Source organism: Anoplopoma fimbria, chromosome 20 (assembly GCF_027596085.1).
Source record: "Anoplopoma fimbria isolate UVic2021 breed Golden Eagle Sablefish chromosome 20, Afim_UVic_2022, whole genome shotgun sequence".
Classification (NCBI taxonomy): domain Eukaryota; kingdom Metazoa; phylum Chordata; class Actinopteri; order Perciformes; family Anoplopomatidae; genus Anoplopoma; species Anoplopoma fimbria.
The window spans coordinates 991716-1016170 of NC_072468.1; the positions used below are offsets into that span (position 1 = coordinate 991716).

Here is a 24455-nt window from a genome sequence, read left to right on the forward strand (position 1 = left end):
TTTTGCATCTGTTTTAATAGTTACTCTTGTTTCTTATAAGTGCTCTCTGGTGATGTCGGGGAAGAGTTTTACATTTAAAAGTGGTGATTCATAGCTGTGCAGGTGTTCAGAAAGAAATCCTGAAAACCATGGCGTCATTGTATGTTCAAACATGAATTGTGCGAACAGATGAAAGTTCTGTGTTACTGTATTTTAAATAAAATTTGGCCTAAAATGTTGATTCACGACATGAACAATAAGCGACATGTCCATAGTCTTCTTGAAGCACTGGTTCTAAATGCGTACTGCCATCGCCCTGAATCTAGTTTGAGTTCAGGGTTGGGATCGGCAGTGTTAGTCGTGTTTGTTGTGTCAAAGGAAACCAGGTGAGTTTTTTAGGGGCCCCGTCTTAGAGACAGAGTGAACTGGTGACAGAAAGAGAGACCAGGGCTCATTGCTCTCTGACAGAGAGACCCTGTCCAGACGCTGTTCTGCAGGCTCGGTCATGAGGTACAGCTTGTTAGGTAAACAGCACTGCTTAGCATAACACAATATTTGAGTGTTTTCACTGTGCTTAAGGAAATAGTCTGAACCCATGAAAAAGACACACATGTACATAGTGTATGAAGGTATTCATGCTCGACACGTGACGTGTGGCAGTCACTTGAATTTCCGATTCGTTTTCGTGAACTGATGGTGGTGGCAGGTAAAAGTAGAGTAATAAACTTTTTGTTGTATGTGTGTAATAAATAACAACTGTTGGATGCAGTATCACTGCTGTAAATACTGTAAATAATTCAGATGTTCCAGTCATTATTTAGAGCGTACGTGATAAACAAACTCCCAATGCTGATGTTTAAATGATTAGCTTCTTAACAGACCCCTTTGAACCGTTTGTTTTGATGGGATTTAAGCAGTGCTAAAGAAGAAAACAACAGACAAAAGTGTTGTTGCATTGCTTACTGTAAATCTTTATCCACAAATTTTCCTTATTTAACTTTACTCATGTGGTGTATGAGCAGTGATGCGCCGTGTTTTTGTACACATACCTACTTTCCTTATTCATCCAGGCACTATTCAAATAGTTTGTATCTTATTGGAGTAGAAAATGGGTCTCCATAATAACACATGCTCTCGGTGCAGCTTTTGGCAAACTGGGGCCTTCCCGTACGGCGATTGGATGTTCGTTCCCTGTTTGTCCCGTACCAAAAGACCTGCATGTTCAGTGTTAAGAAGCCTCCTGTTATTGATCCAGGAACAGGCTTAAAGATAGAGATGGCCCCTGGGTGCTGTACTGTGGCTGGGGATTAATAAAGACAACCTTAATACTTGTCTAACACACTTGTCAACATCTGTTAAAACATCTGTCAGAAAGGGATGTGCATCTGAAGTGCTGGCGTGTGGTGACTGCTCAGAGGTTGTTTGTGTGTGTTCGGTAGTGCTCTGCATCGTACTGGACAATGAGAAGACCTTGAAATGAGAAATACATAATAATGACACAGCAGCCAGCAGTCATTAAAATATGATGTTAGAGGCAAGGACAAGGGCTTAAGTACAAATTATACTATATATATAATAATTATTTCTGTACCTTAATTTACTGAGTATATTGATATTTCTTCACATTTAAATACATAAACTAAACTTGCATCCGTATTTAATGTTGTCATAACATAATTTTAACAGACACAATGCAGTTCATATTCAAAAAAGTATGTGGTTTCTATACCATCTATTTCCTTGTTTATTAAAACAATAGAACAGCATTGCTATAGATACTGTTGGCAGGAACAATTGCAAAAGTTAATGGTATAAATAAATGCGTGTGAGGCATCACACGCATCAAATGCAATGATTGATTAGAGTGCACTTTAAATGGCATGTCAATGCTCTTGGTTTGATCTTGAGAAGCTGTTAAAATGCACTTGTTATTTTCTGTTGTTTTTCTCTCTGACATCCTGTCATAAATATAGTCATGCTGTTTTCAATATATTTTTAAAGCTGAATGCAGAATGCATCCTCGTGTGCATGATTTAATTTATCTAGGTGAAGGAAGGGACAAGATGTTTACAGCGTTTGTTGGCCTTACATTTTACATGACTCTGGATTCATTTTTATTTTTTATTTTTTTATCACAGCAGGAAGGTAAAAGGCACTCCTCTTTTCTGGGAAAATATCTTTCACTCTAAATTATTAAAGCTTTTAAAACGATAACTGAAGCGATTGCACATTTGACATGATGCATGGATACGGCTTTAGTGTTCCGAGCTATTACTTACCAAGCACAGATTTGGCTGTAGTTGCAGGAAAATAAATGTCTTTAAAGCTGTTTTTTAGAAGAAATAAACTGCACATGGTGTCCATACCTCATGCAGTGCAGCTCCGCCAACACTTCCTTTTCTCGTTCTCACTTCATGTATACCAACTGAAGAACTTAATTTAATCCTTAAATCATTGCTGACTGAAACTTGAAAATAGTGTCAACTTCCCAAAAAAGTATTTGATGAGTTTTTAGTGGCTTCCATTTAACGTCCAATTAATCTCACTGCATAAGTAAATTTGTGATAAGGAATTAGCACCTAGCACCAGATGTGTTGGATTCTGTCACTTTGTGGTGAGAATAAACATTTGAAGACGCCATGTTGAAACTGTGGTTTCAACATGGTGTGAACGTTTGATCGTACATTTAAAACGTGGTTTATAGTGTCCTTATTTCCATCCAAATCTAAGATGAAACCCATCGCAATAGCTCCTAGACGTGTATGTGTACCTCTGGATACGTGGTTGGTCCTGCAGTGATGAATGTTGAATGAGTTTAATAGTATTTGCAAGTTTAACAGAGTGCTATAGCAAAACAATATTTTATTGTTGTTGTTTTTGTTCATGACTGGATTTAGAGCAGGTTATCGTCTCTAATTATGTGTAATAAAAGCATAGTAATAAAAAAATAATAATCTAACTATTTAAGTATGCTGGATTATTTAAATGCTTTCCCAGTGTTTCCAGTCCTTTTATAACCCTGAGCCTTGATGTCATTTTAGTGGATCCTGGATTACTGTAGTGTGAGAACACTGTTTATTACTGAAAATAACCACACAGCTGTTTCAGGTGCAATAGCAATTTTATGTCTAGCGTGACACAATGAGTGTATTTTTCCTACTGCAGGCTGGAGGGGAAACTCAAGTCCCTCACTTCCTCTCACCCTGCTTTCTCCTTTTGTCATTTTTCTGTAGTTTTATGAGAAGGTGGGCAGAGTGATGAACTCGGACCAGGAAAGGCCGTATGTGTGCAACGCTCCTGGCTGTTCTCAGGTGAGTGTGCCGAGACAAAACAACAAAAAACAGCGTATATGTGTGTGTGTGTGTGTGTGTGTGTGTGTGTGTGTGTGTGTGTGTGTGTGTGTGTGTGTGTGTGTGTGTGTGTCTGCCTGTAATATGAAGAGGTTAACAGTAAGGAGGCTTGAGGAGCGGGTTACTGCCTCATGCACAGGGGAGAAACAGAATAGCAATGAACTGAGTGAAACAGTGAATAACGCTTCAGGTGTAAAAATACCTATAATGTAAAACATACAAATTATCTTTGAATGCAACTAGAGGGTTGATGAGCTTTTAGGATGCATACTTTAAATGGAGAATAACAGTGAATGTTATTTTGTATAAAAGCTTAAGCAAACTGGTTTATTTGTAATTGTTATAAGAACACTTATTTGTCTTTGCTTACAATTCTTACAATCCTACTTTTTTTTTAAACTCCACAGCGATTCCCCACGGAGGACCATCTGATGATTCATAGACACAAACATGAGATGACCCTTAAGTTCCCCTCCATAAAGAACGACAACATGTTATCAGGTGAGTTACGGCTGCATCAATACAGACTACCTCAGCAGGGTTCAAACTTGCAGTTCATTTGCAGGTGTGTTTCTCTCGGTGATTCATGCTCAGACACACTTGTCTATCATCAGAAAACTTTATGGCGTGTCTATACCAGTTGTTTACATCAATGTAAAGCATATGAGACCAGCTACCTTGCAGCTCAGCATCAGAAGGCGCTGACGTGTGACTGTAGGATTCATCTTGTTTAGCTAAAGTGTGATTTGCATTTTTCCATCACCATCTTTATCTTTCTATAGATTTAGTGGGAGATTATTTACTATGGTTTTATGGATGTTGGGGTGTGATTCTTTGTCCAGAAACTACATTTTACAGATGTTTGGATTAAATCAACTAGTCAATTAGTCAAGAAAATCATCATAGTGTAATTCGAATTTTCTTTGGACAGCCCTATAATTTATTACTCAAAGAAACATCAAACTATAGATTGTGTGCTGCATAGACAAGTGTCATTCCAAGGTTGATCCATAAGTATTGATATCCATTCCAAGAAACAGCCGGGCCACACTAGATGACAACACCACGCTGCCGAGATTGTGTCTTCTTTATTATTTACGCTCAGTGGATGGCAGGATCGTATTTTCTAGGCCGGGTGTTCTTATCGCCTTTTGTCTGAGTTACAGCTCTGACCATTTCTCTCACTGAGAACTCAGGATATATATTCAGTGCTTAAACTGTAAGTTACAGCTCAGCCACACATAGTGACATGCTCCCACTAGGACTGTCTTCTCTTTTAAAGTGAGTACTATAATTGTTAACCTAAAGTTAACCTACTGCTCCATGGACTCATAGTTGTTATTCTTAACTAAAACTGGACATTGGGAAGTTGACATTACTCGCTTTCTTATTATTAGAGCCTGAGTTGTTCAAAATGGCAAAAAAAAGTATAACTGTATTTTGGTTACACAGGTCATGATGAAAGTTTGAGTCAATCCCTGGTCTAGCCAGAATGTATAAACAGACCATGAAGTATGCTTTTAGCCTTTGAAACAAGCCTGATCCTAAAATCACCTTCGACTGTCTGAAACCTGATCTCTGTGCACCCCCCACAACGTCAAGTTGAATACCGCAGCTTGACTGAGCTCAACAAATGAGACCCCCACTCAGTAGGTGGGATCTGTACTTTATCAGCTGAAATGGGGCTGTCAAGCGCAGTATCTCTCTCTCGCTAACAGAGTGGAAGTAATGTTTTCTTAAAGTCACTGCAAAAACGTCCCAAAAAATGTACATTCTTAACACTTTAAGCTTCATGTAGATCTGCAGTGGCTGATGTGTAAAGAGCTTTTAGTCTAACTGGAAGGGAACTGGTTTTGCAAATTAGGGGTTAAAAGAGTCAAATCTGGTCATATTATTACAAACCAATTTGCTTTTAATTTGTCTTAACATATACGGTACCTCTTGCTAACCTGGTGTGTTTTTGAGTTACTATTGTTTATAATCTTGTATCATATCTTACATATAGTATTCATATCTTACACAGTCCCTTATGAATAATGAAAATAATAATTTGGCTTGTGCTGAAGTGTTTTGTGGTCCATGATGATGATGGTATATGTGCGGCCTGTAAAACCTAATGGTAGTTGATTTTAAGCTGAAAATCAAAAAAGACTTTCCTTGATTTCCAGACCAGACGCCGACACCAACACGCTTCTTGAAGAACTGTGAGGAAGTGGGATTGTTCAGTGAACTGGATTGCTCCATTGAGCAGGAGTTTTGCAAAGCTCAGGAAGAAGAGGACAGTAAACAGGTACTGCAGAGCAGAGAACAAAGCCTCAGGCTGAAAAAACCACAGCCACCCAAAGGGGTTAGGTTAGTTGGTTTTGAACTGTTATCTGCTGCTGTCATCAGTCACGTCACTAACAGCAGCCCAAACACTATGAGCTGATGCACACACTTTTAATAGATTCAAAACACCTCTATCTCATGTAACTGCACTCTGTTTGCTCGTTAAAAATTCACAGATATGTATACACCGCTTCTATTTCCGCCATATTTTTCAGCTTTTCCTCCAAAGTGTAGTCATGTGTCCAGCCCTTGTCGTGCCCCATCGCAACGTTCCCCGATCCCCATCAGTCTTGTTGACAGTGACAGACAGGCAGGTGGAGATTTGTCCCCCACCACAGATGAGGAGGAGAGAGGGATCAGGTTCTCCACCTGTAACTTCAAACAGTTCTACAGCTATCTCTCAAGGAAGGAGTATTATTTACTTCCAGACGTACAGACAAACCCCTGAGACAACTTTTGCGACGGCAATAAAAAGACCTGGCCAGACATTCTCACATAAGATGTGGTCATTTATGCATTATAGATCTACCCTGGAGCACCTTTACCTTTAACATCGGCACAAGTCAAACTACCACAAGACAGACTGCTTATCTAATGTCTGGAAAGATGTGCAGTGCACGCTGAAGCTAAGCTGTCGTCTGGGTGGTTTGGCTCTGGAGCTCGTCTGTGCTCAGGTCAGCCATGTCTAGCCTCCCCAGCCAGTGTGGTTTATGATGGGAGGCTCTGCTAAGTCAGCAGGCGGCGAGTCAGAGCAAGAATCCCCGGGAGTGCATAGCACAACAAGCAGAATGAAAGCTTGAAACTGCAGGAAAACAGCAAATGGCCGATATGAATATTAAATAGTCACATATTCATTTACACATATTTTTATAGAAAAGTGAGTGTTTTAGTTTAGTTGATAAACTTTCCTTTCCCTTTCCTCAACTATGACACATATATTTATGGTCAGCACTTGTTGACCATAATCATCATGTGACTGCATGAGTATTCTCCTTTATAATCATTGCCAGCAGCTGTTTCACATTTTCCTCAATGCAAATTGCTTCACCTTGATGTTTGTTTTATGCCAAGATATGTGCGTTTAGCTCGGAGATATATTGTTTCTTACGGTACAGGGTTATTTTCGAATGTATATGTGGTCACATGTAACAGCGGTAAAACCAACAAAGGAAGCAAAGTACAATACGGAAACCTGGTCTTTATAAGTCTCTCAATGTTTCCTAAACTCAGAAATAGCCTGTTGATGATAGTTTACATAGTTCCTCATTACCCATTGAAACAGTTGTAATTCTTGAGTTGTTGTGAAAAATCAACGTGCTGGGAAGAATGTGACAAATTCCTAACCTCGTGTACTCTGCTTGCTTTTCTCGCTGCAGAGCATCTCACTGCACGGCCAGGCAGGCCAAGGCCAGCACCAGCAGTCCCACTCACGGATGGGCAACCATGATACCAGCATAGTGATCCAGCAGGCCCTGCCTTCTCCTCAGTCCAGCTCCGTCATCACTCAGGCTCCATCCACCAACAGACAGATTGGGTAAGTAGAACACCAGGAAGTTACAAAAATGTAGTTTTATTTGCCTTGAAAGAGAAAGAGAGGGAAGAATTGTCTGTGTTTTTAGCTTTGCAACTCCTTCCATTATGTGTTTCTTCTTTGCGAGTAGTAGAAGCACAGTTAAGAACTGCTGATGGACTGAATATTATCTGAGGAGTGCTAAGTGTATCCTCTCACATCAAGTGTGCCCCCGTTACAGCGACAGCCCTAGGCTCGGCCTGGTCCTTTGTGTCCGTGCCGATTGTCACCCCTCCGTTGTCTCTGAGGTAATATCAGTGTTTGGTTACATTCGGAGCAGTGGTGTGGGGCAGGCGATCCTTGTTTTACTGTTCATTCAGTATTGTCCCACAGCAGAGCGTGCCAAAGAGGGTCCCAGAGGACAAGATGAGGTCATTGTTGAAGCCTTAGCTGTGACTGCTTTTACAGCGGTTTAGCATTTCATACTCTAAAATAGTTCCTTTCACCGTATGGGAATGTCAGCCAAAACCTCAGAGCTCTGTTTCTCTGATACTGTTGCGCTGCCATGCTACAGGTGTATTATAACAACCAGCAGATGTTAACGGCAGTCTGTTTGTTGTGTGCAGCTTCATTATTTACCTGCAGTGTCTATTGGTCAAGTAGTACTTTATGCAGTTTAAAGCATTATTAATAACATTCATTACCAAACCCTGATGGTCCATATCTGCACACTGTGAGTAGTGAGGCTATGCAATTTTATAAACTCTACCGGCACCACTCTACCACGCTACTCTACTGACATGGGTCGTTGAAGGAAATGTCTTTCCCTTAAGTGTTTTTGTCTTTATTTATCAAGAAAATAATCGTTACCACTCACAAAACATTTATACACTTTTTTCCTTATGGAGACACTCCACTGGCCTCATCCTTCCTCATCCCTTAACCCCAACCACCTTCAAACTTGTGCCAGGGCTGTGTTACTGTAAACCAGACCTGTGGCTAGCAAGATATTGAGATGGCTCAGTGTTAAGCCTGTCCTGTGCCGTGGTTGTCCTGTGTAGATTTACAGCTCGAGGAGCTAGTGAATATTGGATGGGAGGCCCATCTCTAAGCCTGACTGACACTCCGTTAGGCTCTTTGTCGAGGATGGGGATGAAATTTCAACCCCCTGGAGGAGCAGCAATCACTGCCAGTAAGAGAGACTTTGCTGGGCCTGCTTCACCTGAGTTTACCTGTCATTAAAAACTCATCAGAGCAGGTATTCCATGTGGCAGTTGTTTTTCAGCCACAGGATGGCATGTAAGTCTCAGCTGCAGTTATCATAGCACATGATGAGGCTTTTCCTAAGCAGTGCATGTACTGTATGTGCTAAAACTGCAGGGACGTCACTTGTTTACGAGGACGGTGGAATCCACATGAAACACGTGAATAGGATGAGTAGATTCACACGAGTGAAATGTGGAAATGTTCACATCAGCAGGAAAATGGGTTAAGGAAACCCCTCCACTGAGAAGCAGTGCTTCCACAGGAAGCCATTAGGGCCAACCAAAGGCTCCGTGCAAAGGGTTTCTCCACAGGAACTTCCCACACATTGAACAAGCCGGACACTTCACAGGCTAGCTGTGCTCTGTCCAGATTGAGAGTTAGGGAGCCTGAAGGTCAGATCAGGGGCTCCCTATGACGCCGCTGCTGTCCTGTTAAGTCACTTCAACTGTAGTTTCCAATATGTTTTAATATCCATATATCTTTGTGAAGAAAAGACAATCAAAACTTGCATAAAGTCTTTACAGTGCATGTTTGTGCTTAGTTTAAAACATTTTATCTGAGAGACAATGAGGAAAAAGTTATCCTCATCAACTGATCCGCCTCGTTTGTGCATGTGATCATTTCAGGACTATAAGACGTTTAATCTTTGTGATGAGTATATCTCTGAATGAGAATAAATCACCAAGCAAAATCAGTTTAATCTCGCCTCCATCTGCTTCCTTCGTTCTTGTCTCTGCTTAACGTGCAGCGTGAGCGTCCAATGAATTAGGATAACAAGTCATTTTCATTGCTCCACAATGTTTACTAAAGAGCTTTGAGGCTTGGAATCAATTAGGATTGGCTTTCCTCAAGTCCATTTACTTTAGGGTTGAGCTGGGCCTGCAGCTGTGAAACCTGAGGACCTCTCTCTCTCTCTTTTTTTTCTCTCTCTCTCCCCTTCTGCTCCGAGTCCCTAAACAAGGTCTTTGGGGAGCTGCACTGACACAAACCAGTGTTAAAACCAGGCATAAGAAACAGCCAACAGTTCTTAATGTCACGGCTATCATTATCATACAAAGCGAAGCGGCCTCCAACAGATTTGAATGCTTTCTGCTTTTCAATTATAAACATCTGGTGCAGAGTTGTGTCGGAGTAAAATGCGTTGGACATTACTAATCAACCATGTGAGATACAACATTCTGTTGAAACCTCGACCTTTTGACTCAAAAGACGGAATGTGACGGTATGGGTGTGGGCACAAGGCACTAAAATTACATTTTTCTTTTTGGCTGAGCAGATGAACTCAGTACAATTGTTTCCATTACATAGTCCAATCAACCTGAATGCAGCTGGGTTAAGTGGGGAGTGATTACAGTACAGATGTGGTAAAATATCTAATCATCAATTTATGATGATGTGGTATTTAATTACGTATCTCAATTTTGGCTCTGTTTTAAAACCACTGTTTTTATTACATTGGGACATTTTCTTTGATAATAATTTTTAAGGATGTTGAGAACTAAGTGAGCCTAAAAGGTGCCACCCCTAATACTACTGACAGTTGATATCTATACGTTTTGGTTTGTCACCATAATCACTTCTGTTTCAAAGTTTCAGAAGAGAAGTTTGAGTAATTTTATTCTTTATATTTCACTTCAAAGTAGTCCACCATACTCATCTGAATAGTTATTTTTGCTTTCAGTTTTGTAGAGGATTTATCTCTAAACTTAAATGTGTCTTCGTGGTGATGTCCCACACAGGGCGTACTCTGTGCAACACTAAGTTTGGCTATCACATCACTGTGCAAAGCTCTAAAGGAAGTCAATTTGCGGTTTTATTTCCCATGCTGCTTTAAATGCACATTATTTATCACACCTCTGAGCCACCAGCCACTTGTGTTCCTTGTTCCTGCCTTTAAGGGAAGTAGCACAGATAGATGTTGGTCTGCATGCCTGCTAAACAACAGGTTTTCATGCAAAGCTCAAGTGTGGTGCGACACATTTGAACTTCCTGTGTTTTCTCAAGATGATTTGGTGATAAGCTAATCGATCATCAAGGACCACTGGGTAAAAGATCATACTGATACCTGCCATTCTTTTTATTTCAACAAATATCTTTGACGAATCACATTTGCATTTCTTTTTTTTTCTTTATATAGATTATGATCATCATATCAATCCAGCTGATGTGATTTCTAGATACTTGCCTTCACTTTTCTAAAAAGCTCACATCTTAAAAAAAACAAGATTTGTAAATAAAATCTGTGCATGGTGTGTCACATTCAGCACATTCTGATCCTGATGTGATTTACTTTTGTCAATTGTCTACATATAGTACTTCTGCTATTACCAACCAATTCATTAATGATAGCGTAGTGGTGCTGATAGTTTTGATGATTTTAAATCCAGGAGGAATTGCATATCCCAATTTTCTGTAGATTGCATAACACTTTTTTTTCCCATGCGTGTAATAAAACAACTGTGCCGATTTCAACACCCATTGTGCCGGGACAGATAAAGTCTCCACACCTCCACGGAGAGTTACATGCTTTCCATGGACAAACTTTGACCTCATGAACTTCACAATTTAAACAAAACTTCCTTTATTATTGTTTATGATTAGATTACATTCAGAAAGTGGTGATAAGGAGGGAGGTCCACCCAGAGTGCAGGAGTGTGCGACCTCCACAAAATGCCTGAGGTGCCCTCATGCTATGACTTGACAAATGCCCTTCTCCACAGACAAATATGATATTATAAATAGTTCAACTGTGTATAACCCGTAGAGCTAATGCACAAAGAATAGTAGCAGGCAGAGAGAAGAAAAGAACAGATAACCAAAGGTACAGAAAAACAAAGGTAAAGTGCAATCAATTACAAAAGAGGAAGGAGAGAAAAAGAAAAGGAGAGAGAATGCAGGATGTACATCTGACCTGAATTAAGATGAGCTCATTGTGTACTGCAGTGGGTTTAATAGTGCGTTCGTAGAGGAACGCCCAGACTCTGTTCCCTCTCATTCCAGCGGGGCTGTGTCATCCCTGCCCCGGGGCCACCACACATGCAGGCTCCTGCACAAGCAACTCACACACAGGGACATGCCTCACAGCTCTGGGGAGCAGGGATCACAACGTGGGGAAGTGTGGAAAAGGGGGATCAGAGGTGGACAGACGAGAGGAAGAGAGGGATCAGAGGTGGATGGAGGAGAGGAAGAGGAGGAGAGGAGGTAGATGGAGGGGAGGAAATGAAGGATCAGGAGGGTGGACGAGAGAGAGAGAGAAAAGAGAGGCATCAGATGTGAGGACATGGGTTTTCTAGCAGAACGGTGGCCTGTCGAGTGGAGGAGAAGATATAAGACATGTCTGCACAAGGAAAGGAAAAGATAGATCATGTTTGGATGGAAGTGTGGACAGAGTGGGATCAGAAGAATGAAGGTGTGGGAAAAATGCACTGAGATTATGAAAGGAAAATGAAGATGGAAAACTGAAAGAGAACCAGAGGGATGAGACTGATAGTGGAATCAGGTATCAGGTGGCTTGATGAGAGGCAGATGAGTTGTTTAAGGAGGAGTGGGACATACAAGCTAAGTTATAGTCAAGTTTGAGTAACTGGAGAAGGAGAAGGATGAAATATCATGAAAAGTGAAAAGAATGGTGTAAGCCAAATATTACAACATCGGTCAGATGCTGTCATGTTGGCTTGTAACATTACGTAATGACATTTTTTTTCCTGATGGACTGGTGATAGGAATGTACTGACATGCCTTTTGATTTCGTTGAAACTGAAAGACAACCAATCCTTGTTCAGTTATGGCATCTAATCAATCAAAACAATATCATATTTGGTGAATAAATACCAACATTTGTACTAATTCACTCCAGAGAATCATCCACCAACATCTCTCAACTGTGCTTTGGCACGGCTTAACTCAGCTTGAGACTCCCTAATGTGAGGACACCCCATCCCAGATCCATCCCAGTCCAGCACCCTCCCAGCATCCATCCCTCCTCTAGCCCACTAATAAAAGTCAGCCTGTGTCGTAACCCATTAGGGCTGATTTATTTGATCAGATTCGTATTATTTCCTCAGTCCAAACCCCATGGCACTCTCCTCCCACCAGTGATTAAAGGCAGTAAATCAGGGGCAGGTCCTGTGTAGTGTTTACTCAGAGAGCCAGGCAGCTGCAAGCTGTTTGAGGCCCTTGTTTCTCCCTCTGTTTACCTCCGTTCCCATGGCGACTACACCACCGTCTCCCGAACGTCTGGAACTTGGCCCTGGGCTGTTTTGGTTACGTTCGAAAGTTTTTAGCTGCTGTGTCTACCCAGAGCTCGCGGTGACTTCACCCAGTGAGGAGTGAGCGCAGAGATGTTGGACGAGTCGAGGAGGGAAAGAGAGGGAAAAGCGAGAGGAGGAGGAAAGGAGGGAGGGACGAAATCTGGAGGTGGGCAGGCACAGGGTGGGGGGAGGGCGAAAAGCCAAGAGCATTACATCATTGCTGGAGCAGAGTCAGAAAGGGAAGGATATGAGTCAGTGGACTGACTGCACCTCTCTCTCTCTCTCCCTCTCTTGCTCTTCTTGGATGGCAGCCAAGCCCTTGTGTTAAAGTCTCCAGTGCTTGAGTTGGAGCTGGGACTGTGTGGATTGGGACAGTAAAGCTTAGTGTGTGTGCACACTGCAGGATTTGTAGGTTAAAGCAAGCCAATCCAGAGGGGCTTGAGTTGAGGTGTGGGCACCCTGAGGGGTCCAGGGGAGATGTATAGAGGATTAACAGGACAATGAGAGGAGGGGGAGACATGAGAGAGAATAGCAAGATAACTTGGAGGAATAGAGTATGGAACAAGAGATATAAAAAGCAAAAAAGGGAATACAGGGAGAGAAGAAGGTCTGGCAGTGATGTCATGGTGGAGTGAAGGTGGGCTGGGGGCTGGAGGGGTGGTGCGGTGGTGGTTCTTGGGCGGGGATTGTGGAGGAGAGCTGGGCTGAGAGCGAGGCACTCAGTAATGTGAGAGCGCAGGGTCAGGACTGTAGAGTGTCTACCTGCTCTCCCCTGGGGCCCGCGGCCCGGGCTATTATCAATCCCCTCAGTGGAGCCGCAGCCTGTCATTATTCACTCACATGCATACACACACATGCACACACTGAAACATGCACCTATTCACACACAAACACTCTGAACATGAATCCACTAATCCACTGTACAGTGTGGTGCATAATGTATTCACAGCCAAACAGATGTAAACACGGAGAGAAGTAGGGAATTAAAAAGAAGACACGTTTCAATTAGAACGCTCTTATCATATATATATGGAAACCCTGCATAACAAGTGAAATAAAGTATGTTGATACTTTTTATGATTACTTCTTAATTTATCTGCTGAAAACATATAAATCGATTAATTGAAGAATGAGAAGGCCAAACACTTATTTAAGAAACAGTCACAGAAAAGAAAACATTCTTCAGGCACTCTAAAGCAGAGCAAAGAAAAAAATGTTAATAAGAAATGTGGTCTGTTTTCAACCTCGCAAGATCTTTATCAGGGAAATAGAATGAAAGAAAAACATCTCTAGTCTTTAAATATCTGACAATAGTGGAAGTTCCCAGAAGTGTTCACAACCACATAAAGATGCAATTCATTATTATAAGACAAACTAAAGCAGGAAATCATTTCATTTTAGAGGCCTGAAACCAACCAATGTGGTAGATTTTCTTAAAAAAACTTCAACTCTGTTGATACTGTAATGCATATTAAACAAAATATCATACACTTCAATAAGTGAAGAAATGGATACGTTCTTTCTAACAAGTAAACACATTTTTATTTTCATCAAAAGAGGCTTTTTGACTCCAGCCAGTCTAAAATGTCTTTATTTATTAGCAGAGTCAGCACAAAGCTGAGTTAATCCCCAAAGGAAGCACTGTCAGATGTTGGAGTTGTTTTTCCGCCCACTGGACAAGCAAGTTGTGTTTTGGTGTGTGTGGTGGTGACGGACACGCTGTTTGTCCTCCCCCTGCTCTGCTGCAGGTGACAGGCGCAGCAATACAACCTGTACACGCTTCAAAGGAACCTTTCTTCTCTAGAAAGCGGGAGCCTGACCTGCAACAGCCAAGCGACCTGCCTGTGCCGTGTTCTGTCACATATTGACTGCAGTTTGATTTAACTTTTCTAATGACGATATCAGCATCTGAAAGCATTTCATCGATCTGGTATTGCAGATTTTGAGAAGTGTTTTTTTCTGGAACACACTGGACTTTGAATATTTTATTAAAATAACTTCTTGAACCCAGTTTTAAAAAAAAAAAAAATGTTTAATCTCATCTGATTTTCCATTAAAGTTGGTGTGTCAATCTATCTGAACAGAACCATTTAACATTACACTCACTCTAAATATGAATTACATCATGAAATCAGCATAATTAATGTAAAGCATGCACAAGGTTATGATGGTCTTGGATATAGACCTTGGGCATATGCATATTAAACAGTGTAGTAATCTGAATATAGATATGCAAAGGACTACATTGTAATGCATTAAACACTTGGATATTCCGTATTGTAGGAAAAAAAAATTTGATATGTAAAATAAGCGACTTTTGAAACAAAATTAGATAATCTGAAATATGGTGAATGAGCCAATTTCAAGTTGTCAATAAGATGTGAGCAGAGATTTCACCACATAGTTTAAAAATGTTCCCACAAAATCATGTGGAAAATTGCATTCATCTCATCAGGGCGTCATCAAATGTTCTACAAATCCCGCAAAACAGTTAATACAAAATCAACAGCGTGTCACTGCCACTGCCTGGCGACTGTTATTTCATCCTCGTGGACGATGGCAGAGTCTGAACGCAGAGGAGAACTGTGTTGATGTAGTGAGCAGCTACACTGCATACCTCATTGTACTTTCATGACTTTTCCCATGTGGAAATGTTTGGATTCGCCGTGTTGCTCAGATGTCATATGTGCTGTTAAATGAGTGTGATTGTGATAAATTGGGATGTTAGACAGGAGTGACACACAGTCGGGATGTTAATGGTGCTGTGTGGAGCAATCTAAAATGTCTGGAGCGTAAATGCACATATTTAGGTCTGGAAAAATACAGGTATTTATTCAGGTGGGGGGCGTTTGCTCTGGTGCAACCCCCAACCCCTCCAAAATTGCCATCACTCCTTCACAACTCACACATACGCTAATCCAGGCTATGATGTGGTCAATGATTATTCTAACCCGTCCAAAACAGCTAACCCTTGCTTCTTGTTTGCACAATTGTTTTAATGCTGAAGCAAATGAAGCCTGCATTCATCCTGATGATATTGATAATGTGCAGACTTATTGATTCTCCTGATATAAGTTATTTAAGAGTCAAGTAGTGCATGAGGGTGTAATCACCACATACAGATAAATTGGTGTGGCTGTTTGGACGGCTGCAGCCCTCAGCCAATGACAAGACTGCTGTCAAAAGTTTAAGCTTAGCCCGGGCCTCATCTGACTTATTGATGTGGCCGTGCGTGTGGATAGGCCTGTTGGTCCGTGCACACTTTGTGGTCACCAAGAGCGTTTTTTTTTTTTTTTCCCCACAGGGCTCCCACCGCTGCAGCAGTTTCTTAAAGTGATTCTCGTCATGCATGTCTCGTGGTTGTTATGACAAAATTATGCATTCATCATCAACCATCATCGTTATTCATCCATTGAGCTACATGAAGTGTGCTTGTTTTAAGTGCATCCAAAAACTCCCAAGATGCCTCAACTTTTAACTGCAGCATGACTACAAAGCTACACAGACTTTTTTTTTCATTCTGACTTTGTAGCTGCAGAAACAAGTTGAAACTAAAAACGAAAGAAGTTTGGGGAACACATTTGCTCTGAAAAAGCACAGATGTGAAATGAATAAATGTGTGGAATTATTTCTAAGATGCAAGAGCAGTTTGGTGATCTAACATTGTAGAATTGTAAAATAGCTTTTTTCAGGTTAAAGCACTTCTTTAAAACTTGAGTTTAAAAACATAACATAGAAATAATTATTACATTTTGTAGTACATACACGCACATTTTGATATAATTACACCTTTGTAATTTGCTGTTATTAAGCAGTCATTATGTGTTCATACACCACTTATGAATGCTTTACAGGTCAAGTTATAACTAGCACCGTAAAGGTCGTGGTAGTTGGATTTGACGTTGTCATGACAAAAGAATAACGAAACCTGAACTTGTCTGAATGTCTTTCTGTGTGTGTCTTCTCAGGCCGGTCCCCGGCTCTCTGTCCTCATTGCTGCACCTACGAAACAGACAGAGACAGCCTCTGCCAGCCTCCATGCCTGGAACTCTGCCAGACCAGACCATGCCTGGCTCCTCCGCCGTGCTGATGCCTGTGAGTACAACAACAGCGCTCAGAGCACATTCACTCGCGGGTGCACTCACATGCAGAAGCAGAGTCACTCACTCATATGTGACGACAGTGTAAATTCAGACTGCACATAAACTACGTATTAGTTTGGGAAGTTTTCTATCACCATTAAAATTATTTAGCAAACTTTGTAAGGTAGGAGTCTACCTTTGGGCTATAGAATATAGACTTTATTGTAATTAAGCCAAAAAGAGTTAGAGGACCGACTTTGGGAAGCAGGAAATAATAACAACCCAGAGAAAGCTCCTCGTATCAGGATTCTAATGATACAACATATGTTCTCATTGTAACACAAGACAGCCTGTGTTTATGGTATGGGAAAAAAACCTCCCATGTTTATTAAATTAAGAGCTAAGCCATTTTGGGGAAGATTGACGGTTCAGGAAAGGGGTGCAGGTTTGGGTGATATTTTTACACAAAACACACTTGGTGCAATTAAGGATGTGTGTCAGGTTCTAGGCCTGAGTCTCTGAGGATTGGGGGGGGAAGCGGGGGTCAGGCAAAGGGGGGCGGAGGGGGCCGTTCCCCATGGAGACCAGCACACCACCCAGAGTTCAGCAGCTGGGAGGCCACAGCAGCTCACGCGCGTGTGCATGATGACGCTCACACAAAGGTTTCTTATTTTTCCTGCATGTACTTCTCAGTGAGCACTGCTCAGATCAATGCCCTGTGCAGGTGACCTCTCACCCCTGTGAACTCAGCCAGCTGATTTCCTCACATTCAGGAGTCTGCCGTGACACATGACCACACTGACCATGGTCACTTAGAGGCAGGCAGTGACCAAACACACACACATGAAGACAGCTTCCAATGCATTCATATAACAAACTCGGACCCACTCACATCACGTTCACCTTGTTAACACATCCTGCACCAGGAGGGCTTGGGGTTTCATATGTTAGTCCGACTGACACTCACCACATTATTATCAGAAACACACATACCCCTGTTGCACCGGCTTCCTGTGTTAAGTCCCTCCGTACTGGCTTCCTGTTTGGGGTCAGCTTCAGTTATCATCACACAGAGCTGTGCACAGGGCAGCCTGTCATGAGAGATCAGTCTCTCATGCTCTCTCATCTCATCCCCTTTAGCCTACTGTGCTGCAGGATGAGTCTCACACTTAAAATTCAAACACTTCTTTTGTGAAAATAGTGATTGTTTAGCATCTTGTTAAGACATAAAAATGGAATACATCACAGCTAAATGAATTGTTTCTTGATGATTCATCTTGTAAGAAAAGTTTTGTGGTATGGGAATAACATTTCTTGAGAGTTTGACTGTTATTATTTTAATCTTCAGATGGACAGACAAATGTCAATGGGCTCCAATATGATGGGTATGCAAGGACCCGCCCACAGCAGCAACTGCTCTTCCACTCACATTCCCTCCATGCACTCAGAAGCCAAACTGGTGAGTATACGCATGTATTCACATAGTTACATACACATTTATGCGCACACGTACATAAGTGCACACGCTCAAGTGCAACGTGTTGCAACTTTCTTTTCCACTGGGCTGTGCCAGCAAAGCTGTGCTCTTAGGTCTGTGTGGATTTCATCATTTGGTGTGTAATCAAAGCTGTGTCTGAACCTGCCAGTGCAGCACTGGAGACTCTGGCTGGAATAAAGGGCCCTTTATGTGGTTGTGGCAGGGCTGCCCACTGACTGCCTGATGTATATCTTAATGTACAGAACATGTTCTGTAGGTCCTGCAACTTGTTAGCACTAGTTTAACACAGCAGGGAAAGAAAATATAATGACCTCATCCTTCACAAAGCAGGCATTTAGAGCAGTGGGATTGAGACGTAGCTTAGAGAGGAGAGGGACAGAAAGAGTGAAAGTGAGAAGACAAATTGACGAAAAAACTGAACAGAAAGAAACCTTCCACTCCATTCAACTTTGCATGTTAGCACTGCTAATACTGATGCCAGTGACTGACAATATACATCTGATTAATGTCAAATGGACGGACAGTAACACTCGGGGTGATATGACTTGATTAATCCTGTAGCAACATGACCACCAGCCAATCTTTGTTTTCAAAATAAATTACTTAAAAAGGAAAAGGTGCCATAAAAAACAAGGGCAAGTGTCATGACTTGGATATCCAAGAAATCACAAGCCATAATGAAAAGCATTGGCTGCTCTTTGTGTTTGGAAAGGTTCACTGATAGCTGAATTTGCTGGACAGAAACATCTTGTGGAGAGAGAGAGAGAGAGAGAGAGAGAGCACGAGAGAGAGAGAGGAGGTAGCAGAGGTCATTAGAAGAGTTATTGCTCTGATAGAGTAGAGCGGGAGCATTCCCAGGGCATTTAATTCTCCCTCTTCCTCATGCTCTCTCAAGATTGATCGTCTTTGTAGTCTTTCGAATCTCCTCAACTGTTCCTATGGTAACACGCTGGGGTAACACAATATTAGTGTATTAGCCTTATCTCTCCCCTGGCCATCATCCAGACACATCTTGCTCTTTTTTTCTCCTCCTATCTATGTAATTGAATTGTAAATGCTCTGTTAGTCCTCCCATAAACATATGCAGTCACTAAATGGCTACAGGCCCCGCGACCATGCAACTTTCTGGTTAGTTGGCCATTCAGACACGAGGCACAGCAACCAAATGTGGATCAATTGAGATTCTGCTCCCCGATGTCTGAACGCAACTGATGGAATTCCACGATTGTGGACAGAAAGTGAGAGACTAATTCTGTTATCAGAGTGCGATCTCCAGCGTGGGTTTCATAAGCATGGACAGGGTCTCTAATGTCTGTAATATCCGCGCCCGGGCCAGGTCGATAAATACGGCCTCGCTATCGGATAACTGGGCCATGATCAGGCCCATGTGTCCCCTGCGACATTCTCAATCCGGCTCTAATCGCATTACCCCAACCATGTTGACTTTCCGCCAATGGGTAATCTCCTCACTGTAACCCCACACCCCCGAGGCACGGACCTGGATGCACTCTTTCTGCTCAGCGTTTACATTGGGAGAGTGGAGAAGGGGATTGAGTGGGACTTTGATAGACATGAAGGAAATAGATAGACAGGCAGAGCGAGCAGGGGAGTTGAAAGGCGAGAGATGGCATCGATATTCTGAGACACTAAACTGTGTGTGAGGGTGAGAAATTGGAAGAATTCTTTGCAAAGTGACATAAAATTACTTCTGTTTCCTCTGCCACTCTGTATGTGTGAATGCATGTATGCTCATATTGTGATTTATTTTTATATTTCGTGGTAACTGGAGGCCTCGGCAGCAGGATTAACCCTCCCCTGCCAGAGAGAGCATGCCCAGAGCTTTCGGCTAATGACGGCTAATTGATTTTGTGGTGGGCCAGAGCAGCAGGGAGGCCTGTCTTTGGTGTAAATAGTTAATGAGCCGAAGGACTGCTGTGGCCCCTTGGGGACTCATATCTCGCTCTAAGCTCTCTGTGTGTGCTCTCTGGGCCAAAGACTCTATCTGCATCATTGCCCATCTTTGTTCTCTTCTATCTCTGATTTTCTCCTTAAGTGCCATCGTTTAAGTGGTACAGCGAAGCCCGATGGTGCAGTAACTGACTTGTATGTTTTCCCCTTTTTGCTTTTAGCTGGTTGTCTGGGAGTGTTTTATTAGTTTTACTTCAAGTGTGTGTGCTTTTTCTTTTCCTTCTTGTGAAGGACTGGGTGCTCATGGTGCCGGGTGTGGTTGTGTTCTGCTCTGTTGTGGTCTGGGGAATAGAATGGTGTGTGTTGTGCTCTGGAGGTTGTGGGATAGTTGACCCTCACAGCGTAGAGGAAGCGCTTCAGAGAGGAGGCCAAGTTCCACAGCACGAGAGCCAAAGCATTACGTCAACACTCAGAGCCAGCTCTCCACAGGGCCTCGCGAACAGTCGCACACACACTCACACTTACTGACTGCTCCAGCTCTGTTTCATCCTCTTTGCATGGTGTCACATACTTGGACTTTCATAAACAATCGGGTACTTAAAAACAACAACAAATGAGATGTACACACATGCACATGACACACGCATGCATAGTGTTGCACATACAGCACTATGTAAGTGCATACGTGCATTGTTTACTACTCCCCCCAATACCAACCTCTCCTGCTCAGATGGTTTGATACCTTTGTTTGTATGATGAAAGACATTCGCTATCACTTCTCATCTGTAACAAGGGAAGCCCCAACAGGCCCTTATCAGGTTGGTTCTAAATAACATCTGTGAGGGCCGACTATGGGACTCAGCTCATGTCTGTGGTCAAATTCTGCACTGTTTTTGTGTCCCTTTTTAAATGAGCTCCATGCTTTCCACACATGCTGCTTGCCTGCTAATTTCAGACAGAAGGGCTTTGAAACAGTTTGGGGCTGATGTATGAAAATGTGTTTTTTATCATCTCCCAATTATCTATTGTTTACATTGTTACTAAGGACAATAAATTTGTCACTAAGCATCAGGCTAGGTGCTGAGTTTTTTATGAGGTAAACAATACTATATGTTCCTTCGCTGCGGCTCTCTTGGCTGTGGAGCTGGCACTGGATGGGTGGATGACATAATTCCTGGCATGCTCTAAATGTACTCCTTTTTATACTTGAGGAGGGAAAAAAAACAGTGCGTCTCTTAAAGAAACATTTCATAGGACACAGGAGGACCAATAATCAAAGTGTTTCTAGCACGCTAATGTAGCTTTTTACATTTCACTTACACAACCCTTACTGTTCTTATGTTTCAGTATAGTTACAGAATCACTACAGGCATTTGGGTTAATAGGCTAAATGTTCAGGTTTTCCCCAAGCAAGTGAAAAATGTGAAAGTTACGTGCATATTAAGAAATCAAAGTAAAAATGATGTGTCAGTTTTCAACTTTGCTACACGATGATTGATAGAGCAATTAGCTCAGTATGGAATAAGCAGTACATGGTAACCCAATTACGTGTTCAATTCATTTCCTTCCACAGTAGGGGAGCACCTCTGGCTAAACGTCTTGTTGTGAGGAGGAGCAGTGCACACAATAGGAGTCTGACTCCAGGTTTTGTAAGCAACATCTGTATGAATGGTGGCATTGTCAGGGTATGAGGTCATTAGAGAGGGACGGTGAGCTAAGAGCACAGCTGAATCTGCGGGCTGCTTCACTGAGCGCTAAACTATGTGTATGTGTACTGTATATGTTTGTGTGCATGCTCACAGTTGTGTATGCAAATGGCTTGATTCAGTGCGTTGGCCCACTCTCTGGCAATCATTGTCCTTGGAGTCCAAACACATCTGTAGACTGAGTGGGCTAAAACAAACCATACAGTTATAGTTGGCAGATAGTATTTGATGCAGATCTGTTATGTATATATGAGTGGTGAGTTAAGTAAACGTGTGGATGTGCGATGAACAGCAGTCAAACCAGGACACAGTGCATTTTAAGATCCGCTCAGATGCAGTGTTTCATAGAGAAAGCGGTCAATGTCAGCGCTTTGATGCAAAGACAGTTTTGTGGTTGATAAACATGTGATGTTTCTTGCTATGGTTATGGAGGTGAGTGGTTTCAGCAGTGTGGAGAGCAGGGCTGAGGAGCTGCTGGATCAATGTGTGTCTGCAAGTTTATCAGTGTTGGACACAGACCAGAGAGGGGCCCCTCTCTCACTGCCTCACTGTGTTGCCAGAAAGACAAGTGGACCGCATACATACTGTAGTAATAGTAAACGGACATGCTGTGTTTCGAGATGGTCTTACTCTCATTTGACAGATTTTGTTTTATTCACCAACAGGATTGTTTTAATAATAAACAATGGGTTTAACCACAGTTGCCCTATTTACTGTATACACACTGCTTTCACAGGTTAATTTATGCCATTTCATCACTGATGAATAATAGAATAACATTTGACCTCTGGATATATTTGTTAAAGACAATCAAGATTATTTTTTCGAAATTATTTAATAGAATGTAAGGCAACAACATACACTCTGTGATCATATTTACGTAACTATAAGACTTGAAAGCTGAATTGATGATATGATGGCAAAAGTTAACAGGCCACGGTTATTGTCTACTACTGTTATTTAAAAAAACAACTGTAATAATTCTATGGTATGCACATAGTAGAAAACGTGTCACATACCCTTTTAGCTTTCTTTAGACCAGTGTTAACCCACATCAGGAACAGGGTTTTGACGATAGGTCACACGACCTGCTTTGAGCCATTCAGCTTTAAATATATCCGACATCACACATAGATCTGAAAGAGATTTAAGTGACATGCCGAAATTCACAAGAGATTTACAATGAACATGTATGGAAATGTGAACAAAGAGTGATTCCCGTGAGAACATCTGCAAGTAACGAGATTCTGTCATTTGAAATTTGATAAAAAGCAGACAAACTTTTTAAGGCTGAAAGTTCATGGTTGACATGGTGAAGCTAGTATACAGCGAGGTCTATTAAGGACTGTGTATACTGGAACATTTATATTTGAGTAGTTACACGTATGCCTAACCCTCTGCATGTCTATGTGTGACTGTGTGTGTATGTGTGTGGGGGGGGTTGACGGGGATGGCAGTTGTGGCGCAAAGTGTCGCATCTGTTTGTCTTTGGATGACTGTGTGTTGTTTTAGCTGTGCTGATGGGAGGTGCATGTGAAGGCCATTTGGTCATGGTTCAGGGCCCGTCAATGGGACGGGGCTCCGGTAGAGCCAGGCTTGGGTAAACCAGCTGCCATCACCACACGGGCCAGACTGGACTGGTCCAGCCACCATGAGCCCCCCTGGAGCCTGAGCAGTTAGCGACTCCAAAATAACCTCCCAAACGCTGGAGGGGTGTTTGGAAAGAAGTCTGTTGTGTCAGACATTCTCAGTCAATATTGACCAGTTAGTTCAGTACCTCATCTCCTAACTAGTTGATGCTTACACATTGGATCCACTTCTGTTTTCTTCATTGTGTTCAAACTAATAGCCTTCTTTTTTCATATTCTTTCTCTTTGCTTATCTCAGCTTCAGACATGTTGGAATCTCGTGCCTGTGGGTGTCTTAACAAAGTGTGATCCCAGCAATGGAAATATGTAACAGAAATAGCTTAAATATGCTGATAAAAATATGAGTATTTATTTTCACAGGACAACATCTGAATGAAAAATCCAAACAAAAATAGGAACACTGGTTACAATCTGCATATAAATAGCGAGTGGGAAGTTAATTGTCCTGTTTCAGCCAAAATACACAAATATCGGTTTTTTTAAGCATCTTTGAATTGATGTTAATCTTATGAGCATGATGACAAATAATTAGTTTATCTCTTTGATGCCACAGATCAAGACATATGTTATGTGTCTATTATTGTATTCATGCTTTGTCTGTCTGAGTCTGAGTCATTCTCTGTATTCAAGATTGTGGCAGTGGGTGTAGTGATAACCATGTCGGCTGCACTAGAGCAGGGTTTTACAAGAGAGGGAACAGTGGGGATATACAGACTGGAGTCAGAGGCCCATCCATTAACTTGACAGGGTGGAGAGAAGCTGCCAATAGTATGAGTGCATGGTTTGGAGCATGCTCCTCACTGGGCGTGTGTGTTGCTGCGCCTGTACCGCCATGGTTCCCCCGAGAGTCGGGCCATGGCAGAACACCCGGACTATCTCCATATCCCCCGTCTGTGTCTGGAACCACAGGGAGGGTCTGTTCGGCCCCG

The 24455-nt window shown here is 42.0% G+C and overlaps 1 protein-coding gene across 1 annotated transcript in view; it reads left to right on the forward strand.

Moving 5' to 3' along the window:
* creb5b (cAMP responsive element binding protein 5b) overlaps window positions 1-24455 on the forward strand; it is a 35246-nt gene that overhangs the window by 2481 nt on the left and 8310 nt on the right. The window contains exons 2-7 of the mRNA XM_054622157.1: window positions 3213-3290; window positions 3737-3830; window positions 5498-5619; window positions 7034-7191; window positions 16652-16778; window positions 18114-18224. Coding sequence (XP_054478132.1) covers window positions 3213-3290; window positions 3737-3830; window positions 5498-5619; window positions 7034-7191; window positions 16652-16778; window positions 18114-18224 — 690 coding nt within the window. The remainder of the gene's footprint in view (window positions 1-3212; window positions 3291-3736; window positions 3831-5497; window positions 5620-7033; window positions 7192-16651; window positions 16779-18113; window positions 18225-24455) is intronic.